This window comes from Microcaecilia unicolor, chromosome 11, assembly GCF_901765095.1.
Source record: "Microcaecilia unicolor chromosome 11, aMicUni1.1, whole genome shotgun sequence".
NCBI lineage: Eukaryota > Metazoa > Chordata > Amphibia > Gymnophiona > Siphonopidae > Microcaecilia > Microcaecilia unicolor.
In genome coordinates this window covers 13,006,973-13,022,903 of record NC_044041.1, presented here as the reverse complement: position 1 = coordinate 13,022,903, position 15,931 = coordinate 13,006,973, and the positions used below count along the sequence as shown (strand labels likewise).

The 15,931-nt window shown below is 45.3% G+C and overlaps 1 protein-coding gene across 3 annotated transcripts in view; it reads left to right on the top strand.

The window, feature by feature from the left end:
- The window catches only part of AP1B1 (adaptor related protein complex 1 subunit beta 1), a 117,504-nt gene that overhangs the window by 16,524 nt on the left and 85,049 nt on the right, over positions 1-15,931 (top strand). For all 3 annotated transcript variants that reach the window (XM_030217509.1, XM_030217510.1, XM_030217511.1), the window contains exons 3-5: positions 5,316-5,421; positions 8,028-8,163; positions 8,390-8,635. In XM_030217509.1, coding sequence (XP_030073369.1) covers positions 5,316-5,421; positions 8,028-8,163; positions 8,390-8,635 — 488 coding nt within the window. The remainder of the gene's footprint in view (positions 1-5,315; positions 5,422-8,027; positions 8,164-8,389; positions 8,636-15,931) is intronic.

The window sequence follows — 15,931 nt, the reverse complement described above, 5'->3', positions numbered from 1 at the left end:
AACTTGGCAGCAGTGATCAAGGGAACTTCCTTTACTGAAGCTGGACTTCTGACAGATTGTTTTTAAGAATTGTATTTTGAAGATTATTTTACTTCATTTTCATACAGTGTTCCAGCTTTATTTTATAAAGCCGTGAGCCGGTGATGGGAGACGGGACTGGTGGTTGGGAGGCGGGAAATACTGCTGGGCAGACTTATACGGTCTGTGCCCTGAAAAAGACAGGTACAAATTCAAGATATGAGTTTATCTTGGGCAGACTAGATGGACCATGCAGGTCTTTTTCTGCCGTCATCTACTATGTTACTATGTTACATATTAGATGAAATAGCCCCCCTACAAACAAGAACCTCACACAGGCACAAATCGATACCATGATCCTCAGGAGCTTAGTCAAGATCGGGAGGCGGGGCTGGTGGTAGGGAGGCGGGGATAGTGCTGGGAAGACTTGTACGGTCTGTGCCAGAGCCGGTGGTTGGGAGGTGGGGCTGGTGGTTGGGAGGCGAGGATAGAGCTGGGCAGACTTATACGGTCTGTGCCCTGAAGAGCACAGGTACAAATCAAAGTAGGGTATACACAAAAAGTAGCACATATGAGTTATCTTGTTGGGCAGACTGGATGGACCGTGCAGGTTTTTTTCTGCCGTCATCTACTATGTAACCTTTTTACATAAAGAACATAAAAATAGCCATACTGGATCAGACCAGTGGTCCATCTAGCCCAGTATCCTGTTTCCAGTAGTGGGCCAAGTACCTGGCAGAAACCCAAGTAGTGGCAACATTCCATGCTACCATTCCCAGGGCAAAAAGTAGCTTCCCCATGTCTGTCTGAATAGCAGACTGGACTTTTCCTCCGGGAACTTGTCCAAACCTTTTTTTTTTTTAACCCATATTCGCTAACCGCTGTTACTACAAAGAGTTCCAGAGCTTAACTATTAGTTGAGTGAAAAAATATTTCCTCCTATTTGTTTTAAAAGTATTTCCATGTAACTTCCTTTAGTGTTCCCCTAGTCTTTTGTACTTTTGGAATGAGTAAAAAACTACACATTCTATACCACTCAGGATTTTGTAAACCTCAATCCTATCTCCTCTCATCTGTCTCTTTTCCACAGTGAAGAGCCCTAACCTCTTTAGCCTTTCGTCATACGAGAGGAGTTCCATCCCCTTTTATTTTTGAACCTTTTCTGCGGCAGACCACTGTTCACCCTTCTCCATTGAGAGAAATGAGCATTTAACCCTACCCTCTTTTCTGTCCAATAACCGATTCCTAATCCACACGAGAACCTTGCCTTCTATCCCATGATTCATCTTCTCAGGAGTCTCTCATGAGGAACCTTTTCAAAAGCTTTCTGAAAAGCTAGCTACACTACATCAACCAGCTCACCTTTAACCTCATGTTTATTCACACCTTCAAAGAAATGAAGCAAATTGGTGAGGCAAGACTTCCCTTGGCTGAACCCATGCTGACTCTGTCCCATTAAACCATGTTTATTTATGTGCTCTATAATTTTGTTCTTTATAATAGTTTCCACTGTTTTACCTGGCACTGATGTCAGGCTTAGCGGTCTGTAATTTCCTGGATCACCCTGGAACCCTTTTTAAAAATACAGACTCCTAAGGCAGCCGTAACACAGTCTTTAAGGTGTACTTCAAGAATAAATTCTGTCCTCGTGTTTTTCTAGAAGTGCCATTTCTCCATACTACTCCCTTGATCATTGCTCCATGAGAATCCATGTGGATGTTAAGATACGATTCCCACTTCAACATCGTTGGGTCACAAACGGAATTAGAAACAAAAAGGCCCCATTAGCAGTTTTCTAAGTCGGGCATTGGAATTTCCCTGCTTGAATGAGGAACTAACACAGCTACAGATCCTTTTCCTGCCTGAGCAGGAGAACATAGGCCTCAGTTATGCAATGCAGAGCCTCCAGTTGAGTTGGTGGAAGTGGAATAGTCTGTGTGATTTCTGCCTGTCTCATCAGAGGTTTTATATTGGCATTTCTTGTCTTTTTGCAGCATTAGAAAAGCTCTTTCCTTCCATGTAATACTCGGTTTCTTCCAAACCAGAGGAGGACATGGTGCTGAGGATGGTCTGTTTGAGCCCACTTTAGGATTTAATCATGCTTTGAGAAGATAATCGCACTGAATTAGTAACTCAGACAATTGTTTCCTTAGCTTTGTATTCCCCTCCTACCAGTAGATGTCATTGGGAAAAGTCAGTTTCTTACTCCATCAGCAGTATAAGAAATGATTCTCTGTGGGGGAAAACTCCATCAGATGGGTTTTGCTTGCTGGTGCACCTAGTACCTGGCCCAACTCCCAGCTGTGCAGGCAAAGACTCGACCAGGCAGCTTAATGGCCTTTCTCCAAGTTTTTCAGTTCGTGGACCAGACCTGGTAGAGCATGGAGAATGACTCTAGTTAACGAGGCATGCAGCTTGGTCCCCCTCCATCCCAGTTATTCTTATGTACCCCTTTAGGGGGTGCCTCCCATTGGGCTCCTACTGCTCCAGGCAGCCCTTGGTTATATTGTCATTTAATTTGGCTGGGCTGCCTTGTCTGGCTGTATTCCCCTGCTTCTTAGGGGAATAAAGCTAGCTTAAAAAAAATCCTCTCCAAACCTGAGAGTAGGAAAGGGTAATGTGGAAACCAGTGGGGCCAGAGGAGCAGGGCAGGCCCGTCCACCCAGGCATTCTGGCACTGCATCACCTGTGGGAGTCAGTAATTGGGCACATTTGCCAGCTTCCTCTTTTTTTGTCGGATGGACCATTTCTGGCTTCAGCAGTGGCCCTGTGGTGTCTCCCTTGAGGTCTTCTGAGGCTGCCCCTGCTTTGGTATTGGAATTCATGGTCCTGGTGCTTTTGACAGGAATGACAGCCATGTTGGATCCTGCTGCAGCCTCCCTTTGCCCCCCATTTGGGCTTTGGAGGGGGCGAGGTTGGTGTTGGTATTCCTTTACCTATCCCGTACTGGAGACCCCTCCGCCCAGAGTGGTAGCAGCATAGGCTCTTGCAGCTATCTTTGATGCCCTGCAGCTGGGGGGAGGGGAGGGGGTGTCTACCTGGGGCCAGAAAGTGCAAGGGGGGAACACCTTGCCAGTGAAAGCTTCTGTGACCTCTGGCAGAGACGGTGAGGTGCTGGAGCATCTTGTGAACCCTCACTCATAGGGGCTTGGAGTTAGAGAAGGAGCGCCCCCCCCCCCCCCCCCCATGTGGAGGAGGAACAATGACCTGCTGTCGTCTGGCCGGTTAGTCAGGAATAAGTTTCCCACCTTATTGATGCAGTGATTGAGGCCCTGAGACATTTTTCCTTAGTCTCTTCAGTTGAGCCCTCCGAATTGGATTTCCGTTTTGGTGGGCCTATTGGGGCCCTCTATGCACTTGTTACTTCAGAATCTGCTCTCCCATATGATGTTGGGATGTTGGAGTGGGAGGTTCCGGATGGCTCTATTTTTCCTTCCTCCCGAGGTGAAGAGATTTTGGCAGTTGCTCAGGGCGCATGCTCTGGTTACAGCAGTGACCAAGAAGACTGCCATTCTAATGGAAGGGGGCTGTGCTTTCGGAGAGATGTATGAGAAGAAGGTAGAAGAAAAACTTAAGCTTGCCGTCTCCACAGCAGTGGACATTCAGGATACCATGTGTGGATACTATATGGCTGGGGCCTTGTTAGGCTGGCTACAACAGCTGCTGGAGTTCCCCAGAGATAATATGATTGGAATTTGGGGTGGCTGCCATGGTGGTTCTTTTTTTTTTTTTTTAAACCTTTATTTATGCAAACAACAAACTGGCCGAAGGCCGCGAAGTGCACAAGTACAGTACATGAGCAGTAAGTGATCAGTAGAAGTCCCTTCTCTATGGTTGTATCTGATCCAGAGGCGTGCGTGACAGCCAGTCACTATAAGATTTTTAGGTAAACACCCAAGACCCCGAACCATACAACCATTCAAATCCCAGATATACCACATACACACCTACCCCCCTTCCCCCCCCCCAAAGAAAACAAAAATAAAACTCAAAACAAAACAAAAAAAGCTGCAGATCACACAGTATATACAGTCTAACGTAATAAGAGGCCAGATTGTCCAGAAGAAGAAGTAGAAAAAACTGGATCATTCTTGGACAAAAGGTTCAGCAAAACAGATACAAACCTGGCTTCAGTCAGACAAGTGTCGGGCCAGGTCTGCTCTGGAGCCTAGGAGGCCCTTCAAGCAGAGGTCCTTTCAAGAAACAAAAAGGTCTGGAGATTCCAGTTCTACTGGAGATGCCAGAAGTACACAGTGAGGCTGTGCCAGCCCCTTGCTGGCTTGGATAGGAGGCAGGTTGACCCTCTTCAATCATGTTGGCCCAGGTCACATTGGATAGGTGGATCCTCAAGGTCGTCAATTGAGGCTATGCCCTATAAATTACTTGTCCTGTCCACGCTGTTCTCACCTTGTTGCTCACCCTGTAGCTTGGTTGCAGAGCACATTACAATCTATCATTGCTTCCATCCATCTGGTCAAGTTCCTGACCTCCATGGATCTCCTGAGGTTTGCTTTCATATTGCCTTCAGGTGGACGTCAAGTCTTTCCTCTGTTTTTGTGTCCTGGGCTAACATTTTCAGTTTTTGGTCCTGTTCAGATTAGTGATAACCTCTTGCACCTTTTCCAAGGTAACAGTGGCAGTGCACTTGCTGTCGGGGCATTCTGGTCCCTTCCCTGCCTGGATGATTGGTTTGTTGGGCTAGTTCTGAAGCAGTCTCCACAGCAGTCATGTCTTGGGTCATCCAGCTCCTTGAACGTCTGGACTGAGCGGAGGATCAAGCAATGAGCCACCTATTTTCCTCCCAGAACTTGGATAACGGGGGGTCCTGTTTGATACAGTTTGAGGGTATGGTCTGGTGGTCCCTTGAGCCTGGGACTGTCTTCAACTTCTGGGATCCATGCCGGCTACTCTGGAAGTGGTCTCTTGGGCTCGAGGCAGCCCTTTTGTCATGATGGACACCCATGTCCCAGGACTTTGAGCATCATTTGCCTCTCCTGTTGATGCAGCCTAGACTGGTTGGCTTGATTTTATTTATAAAACTAAATAGTTCAAAAATTAGTATCCTTGTGTGAATAAATGTGAACCTTTTTATTTAGTAACTGGTGGCACCCCCTTGAGCACCAATAACTTCAGTTAAACATTTCCTGTAACCTTTAATCAGTCTTTCACCTCCCTCTTGAGAAATGTAGGGTCATTCTTCCATGCAGAACTGTTTCGATTCTGACATTTGAGAGCTTCCTTGCATGAATGCTTTTTGAAGGGTTTAGTTTGGAACTCTTCCATCCTTTATTTTGCAGGTGAAATCTTTGAACTGAAGGCAGAGCTGAACAGTGATAAGAAGGAGAAGAAGAAGGAGGCTGTGAAGAAGGTGATTGCGTCCATGACTGTTGGCAAAGATGTCAGGTATGTTGGGTTAAAGGTTTGCACATGAATTGCTTGAAAGGAGCATCGTGTCTGGACAGAATTTGTAAATGTGCCTGTTGTAGTTATGACCTATGTTGCTATTTGGACATGTTAGATTATGAATTGGTGTAATGAGAGGAAGGCGTTTTGGATTTCACATTGTTGTGCAGCTGGGAGAGATTGTGACAGAGGTTTTGGAATGCAAATGAATTGATGCATGAGGTGGTTGGGGTATAGCTATGTTTTTATGGGGGGTGGGGGTTGTGTGGGTGAGTGTAGGAGTGTGCTGATCATGCATATTTATAAAGTTAGCTTATCCTGTTGGAATGAAATTATCCTACGTAGAATCATAGCGAATCACCCTGTATAAAATCATAGAAAAACGTAGGCAGATAAAGATCATGTTGTGGCCCATCCATGCTATGTACTCTCCCTGTCACTCCCTTAGAGATCCTGCGTATTTGTCCCAAGCTCTCTTGAATTCAGATACTGTTTTTGTCTCCACTTCTACTAGGAGGCCATTCCACTAATTTTTTTTGTTACATTTGTACCCTGCGCTTTCCCACTCATGGCAGGCTCAATGCGGCTTACATGGGGCAATGGAGGGTTAAGTGACTTGCCCAGAGTCCCACTAGCAACATTCCATGTAGAAGTCGGCCCTTGCAGATCACCAATGTGGCCGCGCAGGCTTCTGCTTCTGTGACTCGCAGAAATAGAAGCCTGCGCAGCCTTCTACATGGAATGTTGCTAGTGGAATAGCAACATTCCATGTAGAATCTCCAATAGTAGCAACATTCCATGTAGAATCTCCAATAGTATCTATTTTTTTTTTTGTTACATTTGTACCCCGCGCTTTCCCACTCATGGCAGGCTCAATGCGGCTTACATGGGGCAATGGAGGGTTAAGTGACTTGCCCAGAGTCACAAGGAGCTGCCTGTGCCCGAAGTGGGAATCGAACTCGCCACACAAGCTCCAAATTCATTTCAGAGAGTACGCTAGTCTAAAACGCAGCTGATTTTTAAAACACAAATTTCCTTATCCATGCCAGACCAGAACAAGTAATTCACCATATGAATTTTTGCAAAAAAAATATGGAGAAAATTCTTTCTTTTAATAAGTAATGCAGAGAATATCCTTTTTCAAGTGAACTTGTTAAAACGGAATGCTGTGGACACTTACTGATTTTTCTAGAGTTGAAACTCTTGAGTCATGGAGCCTTGTGTGTGTTGTGATACCCCTGATAAGGAGTGATAGAGGGGTGTGTGTGCATGTTGCCTCCCTTCTGTGGTTTCCTGTTTATGAGTGGGGGATGTTAGCCTCCTCCCCTTCATGGTATGGGCAGGGAATGTTTTTGGATGAAGAGCTGTATTAACAATGAAAGAGGCCTTCTGGGAGCTATATTGGTTGGTTCCAGGTAAAGGGTGGTCACCCGCTGAGGCCATGACCAGAGTGGGGTCCCCTCTGAGTTGAATTGGTGAGGAGCAGTCCCATTTTTAACCCATCAACCACTCCAAACATCCCAGCACACAGTGCTTCCTTGCCTGTTCTTTAGCAGGGCACTCCTTTCCCCATCAGGACACCATCCTTTCACTTCCATATCAGCACACCATGTCCCATCAGGCTGGCCAGAAATTATATAGTGTGTTTGTAGTCTCACTAGCACCGCTTGCTACTCTCCTAAGCTCTCCAGCTTCCTTCTGCAGCATGGCTTTTTGGGTCTTCCTTCTGAGCGACTCCTTTTAAGGGCCTTCTGCTGTCTGTCACATGCTCTTGTCATAGATGGGCTGCCCCCTGTGGCCCCTGCTGCAGTCACAAAGCCCCAATCCAATACCTGCTTTCCCTTTTTATTTGGTGGTTGTGAGGGCCACCACCTGCTTGTTTGCTTCCAGTGTTAGTGCCTTGGGAGGGAGGGAGGTAGCGCTAGCTGTGTAATGCTTCCATATTACTGAAGTGACCGACTCAGCCCTGGTGTTGCTTTTGCCTGTTTCCTCTGCTGCTGGCTTCAATTGTGGAAGCAATGGCAATGACGAATGTAGTGGCAGTAGCAGGATGAATGAAGAGGGTAGAAGTCAGACCACAGCGAGAGTTTTTTCTTGCCATGATGAAATAGTTACGATGAGTAAGGGAAGGGCAAGTGTAGCAGTGGAAGGTCTTCGGGAGACCATCTGGAGAAGCCCTTTGGACCGAATGTGGACCCCCAACCCCATGGAGTGGGAGAGAATTATGCTAGTTCTTGTGCTCTCCTGGAGAGTACAGCTGCTTCAGAGAGTGCTTGGGATGACTCCCTGAGGGTGTGATCGTAGCACTATTTGTGCATCCTGTACACATGCAATGGGAGTCTTGCCACCCTAGTAGTGTTTTGGGATACTGCTTCTGTCCACAGATGCTCTGTCTAGTAAAGTTCCCTTGAAAAATATTTCAAGCGTTGCAGGTGCACTCTGCCTCAAACATCTGAAGGGAATCCATGTCGCTGTTGTCTATGTTGAGACTTCTATTCAGGTGTTTTGATGTAATCCAGATACATTTTGGCGTGTTGGAGATGCTTTGTGTAACATGACTTTCTTGTGTTTGCTTGAATTTGATTGCCATGTACTTGTGTGTTCAGTGCTCTCTTCCCAGATGTGGTAAATTGTATGCAGACAGACAACTTGGAGCTCAAGAAGCTAGTGTACCTGTACCTTATGAACTATGCCAAGAGCCAGCCAGACATGGCCATCATGGCAGTCAACACATTTGTGAAAGTGAGTGGGGGAACATCTGCTCCGTTTTGCATGAATTGTTGTCTACCCTTTTTTGGTTGGAAATGTTGCTCTGACCACACCTTCCCTCCGCCTGTCCCTGGGCAACACACCCATGTTGTTTGTCACCCACCCTCCATGCCTGAAGGATTACTTCCTTTGAGTTCTAGTGGGTTGATTTTTCTGTGTGTGTTGAAGGGTCAAAGATGTGCACCTTTTCCTGTTTTAGGACTGTGAAGATCCAAACCCTTTGATTCGCGCCCTGGCCGTGCGCACCATGGGGTGTATCCGGGTGGATAAGATTACAGAGTATCTCTGTGAGCCTCTGCGCAAATGTCTGAAGGATGAGGACCCCTACGTGCGTAAAACAGCAGCTGTGTGTGTGGCAAAACTGCATGACATCAATGCGCAGCTGGTGGAAGACCAGGGTTTCCTCGACACCCTGAAAGATCTCATCTCCGATTCCAACCCTATGGTAAGTCCCTTCCTTTGCTGAATGGTCCACAGATAGAGAGGGTAATACAGCATACACAGAAAGTATACAAACAAAAAAAGCAACACTGGGCCTTCAAGACTGGGACAAACAAAGTTCTTTATTGATGACCCGACACGGGCCGTGTTTCGGTGCTCAGCAGTGTCTGCCTCAGGGGTCAAGAAGGGACACAGTGAGATGAAAACTTGAAGTCAATACGGTGCCCCAGTGTATGATGAAAAAATCGCCGTTCGCCGCAATTGCGAAAATGCAGCTCTGTAAAGAGCCCTCTTCTAAGTCTTGAAGGCCCAGTGTTGCTTTTTTTTTGTTTGCTTGCTGAATGTTTGCCATTATGTAATCTCCCTCCCCCCCTCTCTCCCTCCACCTTTCTCTACCTGTATCTCTTCTTTGCTTCCTTTTCAGTTGGTGGAAGTTGTCTGGGCATCTGTTTCACCACTGGTCAGGTGGCCAGAGGGAATGACTTGTCAAACTGTAGCATATTCACCTTGCAAGTACCCAGCATCTCGGTGATGTGATTTGCAGAGCAACAGAACGGAGAAAAACCATTCTAACTATTTTCTTCTTGCCTCGAGCTGATGTCACTTTTGGGGAGGGGGGGGGACGTGGGAGTGTTTTATTCGTGTCAGTCTCGGCTGCAGTTTCTTATTCGGTGTAATGTCCTATTCCCTTTTTTTTTTTTTGCTCACTCTATTCCTCGGATATCTTTTGATTTTCATTTTGTCTTAGTTTTGCATTGTTTGTTTGAACCTCCAGAACTTTCTGATCTACTGGGTTCCATTTTTAGCCCTGTACTGATCTGTCTGCTTGGTTCCTATGCAGTTCTGCCCAGTGTTGGACCCTCAGCAGTCCTACAGCTTATGTCTTACAAAATTATCTCCATCTATTTTAAACCATGTTTAGCTCAGCCCTTTGGAAATTGCAAAACATTCCTGTCGGAGACACGTGGTAAAATAAAAGTCCCCAGACGTTCAGATACAGATGCCACATGAATTGTTATCTTTTTTCAACTAGAGCTTCCACTACCATCTGGAGTGAAGAGAGATGAGATCAGTTTCTTTAAAATTATTGCCTGCCAATCTGAATGCCTTTATTAGGTGGATAACTGAAATGAGACAGGGAGAAGGCAGTGAAAGGGGTATAAAGCATTGTATTTCATTCAGAAGGATGAGATCTGTAAAATAGCTAATTTTACAGGAGCTCCAAGAGATCTTAGAGAAATGAGTCTTGGCTTCCTCCCCCCCCCCCCCCCCCTTCAAAAAAAATTTAAGAGTTCTGTACTTGATGGATTTCTGGGGGAGGTAGAATAGGAAGCATTTTCACTCACCTGGGAGCACAATGAAAATAACTGCAGCTCCTCAAAAAATGGAAACTCAGAAGGATCTGGTTTTTTTTTTTCTGTCTGAAGGAGGGTATATTTTCTATATCAGACATAATTAGAAAATGAAAAGTACAGCTAGTATTTGTATGCTAAAGCTTTGTTATAAGAGTAGCGAAGGGCGACTAAAATGATAGCGGGGATGGGACGACTTCCCTATGAAGAAAGGCTTAAGGAGGCTAGGACTTTTCAGCTTGGAGAAGAGACGGCTGAGGGGAGAAATGATAGAGGTATATAAAATAATGAGTGGAGTGGAACAGGTGGATGTGAAGCGCCTGTTCACGCTTTCCAAAAATACTAGGACTAGGGGGCATGCGATGAAACTACAGTGTAGTCAATTTAAAACAAATCGGAGAAAATGTTTCCGTCACCCAACGCGTAATTAAACTCTGGAATTCATTGCCGGAGAACGTGGTGAAGGCGGTTAGCTTGGCAGAGTTTAAAAAGGGGTTGGACGGTTTCCTAAAGGACAAGTCCATAAACCGCTACTAAATGGACTTGGGAACAATCCACAATTCCGGGAATAACATGTATAGAACGTTTGTACATTTGGGAACTCGCCAGGTGCCCTTGGCCTGGATTGGCCGCTGTCGTGGACAGGATGCTGGGCTCGATGGACCCTTGGTCTTTTCCCAGTGTGGCATTACTTATGTACTTATGTACTTATATACTGGATCAGACCAGTGGTCCATGTAGTCCAGTATCCTGCTTCCAATCCAGGTCACAAGTACCTGGCAAACACCTAATTATTAGCAACATTCCATGCTACCAATCCCAAAGCAAGCAGTGGCTTCCCCCCCCCCCCCCCCCCCCCCATGTCTATCTTAATAGCAGACTCTGAACTTGTCCAAACCTTTTTTTTTTTTTTTTTAATTTTTTATTTATAACCATTTAAGTTTTTACAAGCGATAAAACAACTTGCTGGAAATACAGAGAAAGTAATATGTAGGAAATTATTTCAGTCAGGTAATTCTATTCTCTTCCTTAGACCACTAAATAGGGAGAGTGAAACAAGATAAGGAGATCAATTAAACAGAAAAAAACCCCCATGGTATTAACCTGATTATCCCCAGATATTACTCGTCTAATTCATTATTCCACATTGATCATCTGGTTGGCTTCTTCAAGGCCAATACGGTGTATAGTCAAATCATTTCATTGAAAACATACTTATTGTCCAATATTAGTTAGAAATAATACATCTGATTACATCCAAACCTTTTTTTTAATCCAGATAATAAGCTAACTGCTGTTACGACATTCTCCGGTAACGAGTTCCAGCGCTTAACTATTCTTTGAAAAAAAAATATTTCCTCCTGTCCGTAGTGTGTAATGTAATTTCATTGAGTTTCCCCTTGTTTGTGTTGTATATTACCCCAGTTTCTGTACATTCTTTTTATTTATTTTTTTGTCATGCACCTTTTTTTTTTTTTTCTGTTGTAGTTACCAAGGTGGGTTACATTCAGGTGCAGTAGGTGTTTCCCTGTGCCTGGAGGCTCACGATCTAAACTCCTACCTGAGGCAGCGGAGAGTTAAGTGACTGATTTACCCAAGGAGCTGCAGTGGGATTTGAAGTGGTGGCACTACTTTTGCTGTTACCAGGGCATAGCCAAACTTCGGTGGGAGGGGGGTCCAGAGCCCGAGGTGAGGGGGCACATTTTAGCCCCTTCCCCACCGCTGACCCCCCCCCCCCCTGTCATTGCCGACCGCCACCACCACCAACAACTTTGACCCCCCCCCTCCCACCACCAACCCTCCCCCTCCGCCGTCGCCTACCTTTGCTGGCGGGGGACCCCAACCCCCGCCAGCCAAGGTCCTCTTCTTCCGGTGCAATGCTTTGTTCTGTTTCTGTGAGTCTGACGTCCTGCACTGATGTGCAGGACGTCAGACTCACAGAAACAGAACGAAACCTTGCGCTGAAAGAAGAGGACCTCGGCTGGCGGGGGTTGGGGTCCCCCACCAGCAAAGGTAGGGGAGGGTTGGCGGCAGGAGGGGGGTCGAGAGGGTTGGCAGCTGGGGGGGGGGGTCCACGGCCAAATCTACGGGGGCCAAGGCCCCCGTGGTCCCACGTAGCTACTCCACTGGCTGTTGTAGTGCTGCTTGTTCCAGTCTCTGCCTGCATGGTGTATGGTCTGTTAGGGGTAACTCCTGTTACTGTAGCACACTTTCTAATTTTGGTGTCTCTGGATGCTGCTTGTTGTTCCAGTCTCTGCGCTCGTTGCCTGCAGTGCCCTGGATCACCAGTTCTCCTGTCCTCAAGGGCCACAGACAGGTCTGGATTTCAGGGTAATTAAGCTGTGTAAACTAGTCATCTAGGCAGATACATCTGGTGACTATTTGTTTTCTGAATATCCTGAAAATCAAATCTGTGCAGCCATTATTGGGAACTCCTGCTGCTGTTGTAGTGCTGTGTGTTGTTCGAGTCTCTACTCCGTACTCTATATGCCTTCTGCCTCTAGTGTCCAATACTGTCGTATTGCAGTGCTCTGTTAACCTGTCTCTGAGCAGCACATATATTTGGATTTCATGTGTAAATAATAGATAGTAATGAGGGGTCTTAGTGTTCTCAGGTGTACAGTTGAAGCCTTGGGAGACAGCACATGAACTGCTTCTGCCTGAGGTGTAGGAAAATTTGTAATGGTGGTGGTGGTAAATATTTAAAGGCTGCTGTGTGGGTGGCTGAATGCGCTGACACTAATTGTTTTTTCTCTTCTGCATGCTTTTGTTTATGGGATTCAGCTGATCCTACTTGCCTTCTTCCCTGTCTTTCTAGATGGAGGAAGAGGGTACTGGGAGGGAGGGAGGGAGGCAGGCAAGAGTATGCTGGAAATCCAGGAAGGATGATGAGGTTTGAAGATAGTAATTTCTACATTGTTTGCCACTTCAGCCCTGTGCATTGGAAAGAAATTATTCATGTCGGTATAGGGGTTGGTAACAGCATAAGTCATATAGGTGGCATGAATATTCTTCTTTATTCAAATTTGCTATACCACTATAACTGGTAAAAGAGCTAAGCGGTTTACACACTAAATAACATAAAAAGGAACTACAATGCTTCAGTAGGAATGCAGAGGGACAGCATTCAACCATACCTAAAAATATAAAGGAGTAATCAACGTAGGAGGAAAGGCGGTAACATTTTGATTGAGTTCTGTCATGGAATGCCTAGCCACCTACCTTGGGGTTAACTGGAGAGTCTGTCCCCAGCACTGCTCAGGCCTGCCTGCACCTGGGCACATGCTCTATACTAGCACCCTCCTCCTACCAACCGGGTCCCACTTGCCCCTGGGCGAGTCTCCCACCCTTAAGCTATTCCCCGGTGATTCTCAGGCTACTAGGGCCACACTCTCAGGGGTCCCACAGTTCTTGGAAAGCACCCACAGACCCAACACACAAACCACCAGGATTCTTAGTTCAGGACGACAGAGCCAAAAAACTAACAGGTTTATTGTCACAGTAGAACACTGAACGCTTGGGGAAACAGGTGAAAAGGTATAGCAAGCAATAACAGATAACCACTGACATTAAAACTATCTTACCTGCGGAGTTTCAGGAAATTAACTGCTTACAAATCTTGAACAGGGTCTCAGTACAGAGATGTTTCTCCTAGCTGAGACTGGGGAAACTCCAGTACCACCTGGCTAGATTTGAACTCCAGGGCCAATCAGAGCCCAGGGCACCAACTTTATCTGGCCATTGGTACTGCAGATTGGCTTTTTCCAAACTTAAACTGGAAAATAAAACAGCTTTTTCTGCAACAGCATTAAAACACAAAACAACTACCATCTGCTGGTAAATCAAGAGACATACACTTCATGAAATCATTTTCAATTCACTGGCTTGAAAACCCACTGTTAATTAAGTACGTAAGTTTCACCACAAGTTCCATTTTTTATTAGCAATTAAAGTAATAGAGCAAAAAGGTGGGTTAAATGGAAAGGATTCTTCATAACTATATGATGGATTTTTGGTTTGTTTTTAGTTTTGTGTTAAATGATTCTGTATGTGTATTTTGTTCTCTACCTTGCCCAGGCAGATTATAAATAATAAACCATAACTATTTTATCCAGAGAAGCTTACAAATTACATTTGTCTATTCTAATGAATAACATAAATAGGTTCCAATAGTCTGTGACAAAACAGTGGGTTTTAAGCCTGTAAAACTGGCTTAATTCTTGAAGTGTATTTCTCCTGTTGGCCAGCAGGTTGTGTTTTGTTACTTTAAAGCTGTTACAGAATAATGATTATGGTTTTTTTTCTTTAGTCTGGCACAGATAGGAAGTAAGATGTAGTAGACTTTTGAAAACTTGTTGTTATGAGTTCTGATTGGCCCAGGAGCTCAATTCATCCAGGATGTACAGGCTATTGCCCCAGCCAGGATGAAGAAAGAGAGAGATCTCTTTGTTGAGGCACTGTGAACAGTTATATTTGATAACCTGTGAGCAGCTATATGGCCTGATCTCCCTAGGTCAGTGGTTCCCAAACCTTTTCAGTTGATGGCACTCTTTGTGTCCGAGCAACTTTTTGCGCCCCTCCAATAACACACTAATGATTTATAACAAATTACTAGTCTACCTATGAAAAGTTATTCCATTATTATACTTCCTCTTTGTACATCTGTATTCTGCACAAGCCAGCATGTTTAAAAATATAAGTGGGATTAAATAAAAAATGCTACCAACAATAAAGAATGACAGCTCGGATGCAGGAGCTCATAGATTTGCTTCAATTTTTTAACTTCATCCCATCTCCTGTTTTCATCCAGCCTCCTTAGCAGTCGCCTCTTGAGTACTGAACACCATCTACTCCCTGTCCACATTGGCTGCTACAAAAAAAAAAAAAGTGCGGGGCCGTAGCAGCCTTCAGGCATGTGCTGTCAGCTCTGCTGGTCCTCTGCCCCAGCTTACATCAAGGACCGGCAGAACTGACAGCACATGCTTGAAGTCCTGTTTTTCTACCTCTGCTGCGCTTCTGTGTGCAGTAGCGGTTTGGGCGGGAGGGAGGTCGGGATTTGCTGCGGCACCCCAGAGAGGTCGCGGCGCACAGTTTGGGAAATGCTGCCCTAGGTACTATTTAAATAGTATACAAATGTTTAGTTAGTGTTACAATTGATCCATATTTTAGTTACCTGTTATTGTTTGCTGATTGCACATTTTCTGTTCATTGTTCTGATTTTTCATGACAATAAACATTTTTAGTTTATTGCCTCTGCATGTCTGGACTGACTAAGAATCCTGGTGGTTTGTGTGTTGGGTTTGTGAGTACTTTCTGGGAACTGGGGTACCGCTAGGAGTGTGGCCCCAGTAACTTAGAAATCACTGGGGATAATTTGAGAGGGGAAGACTCGCCCAGAGGCTGTTGGCAAAGTGGCTCGGCCTGCTCCATAGAAATGTCAGGAAGTATTTTTTCACAGAGAGAGTGGTGGATACTTGGAATGCCCTCCCGCGGGAGGTGGTGGAGATGAAAACGGTAACGAAATTCAAAAATGCATGGGATAAGCATAAAGGAATCCTGTTCAGAAGGAATGGATCCTCAGAAGCTTAGCGGAGAGTGGGTGGCAGAGCCGGTGGTGGGAGGTGGGGCAAGTGCTGGGCAGACTTCTATGGTCTGTGCCCTGAAAATGGCAGATACAAATCAAGGTCAGGTATACACAAAAAGCAGCACATATGAGTTTATCTTGTTGGGCAGACTGGATGGACCGTGCAGGTCTTTCTCTGCCATCATCTACTATGTTACTATGTTGCCGGAGAATGTGGTAAAGGCGGTTAGCTTAGCAGAGTTTTAAAAAGCTTTGGACGGCTTCCTAAAGGAAAAGTCCCTAGACCATTATTAAATTGTTTGACTTGGGGAAAATCCACTATTTCTGGGATAAGCAGTATAAAATGTTTAGTACTTTTTCAAGA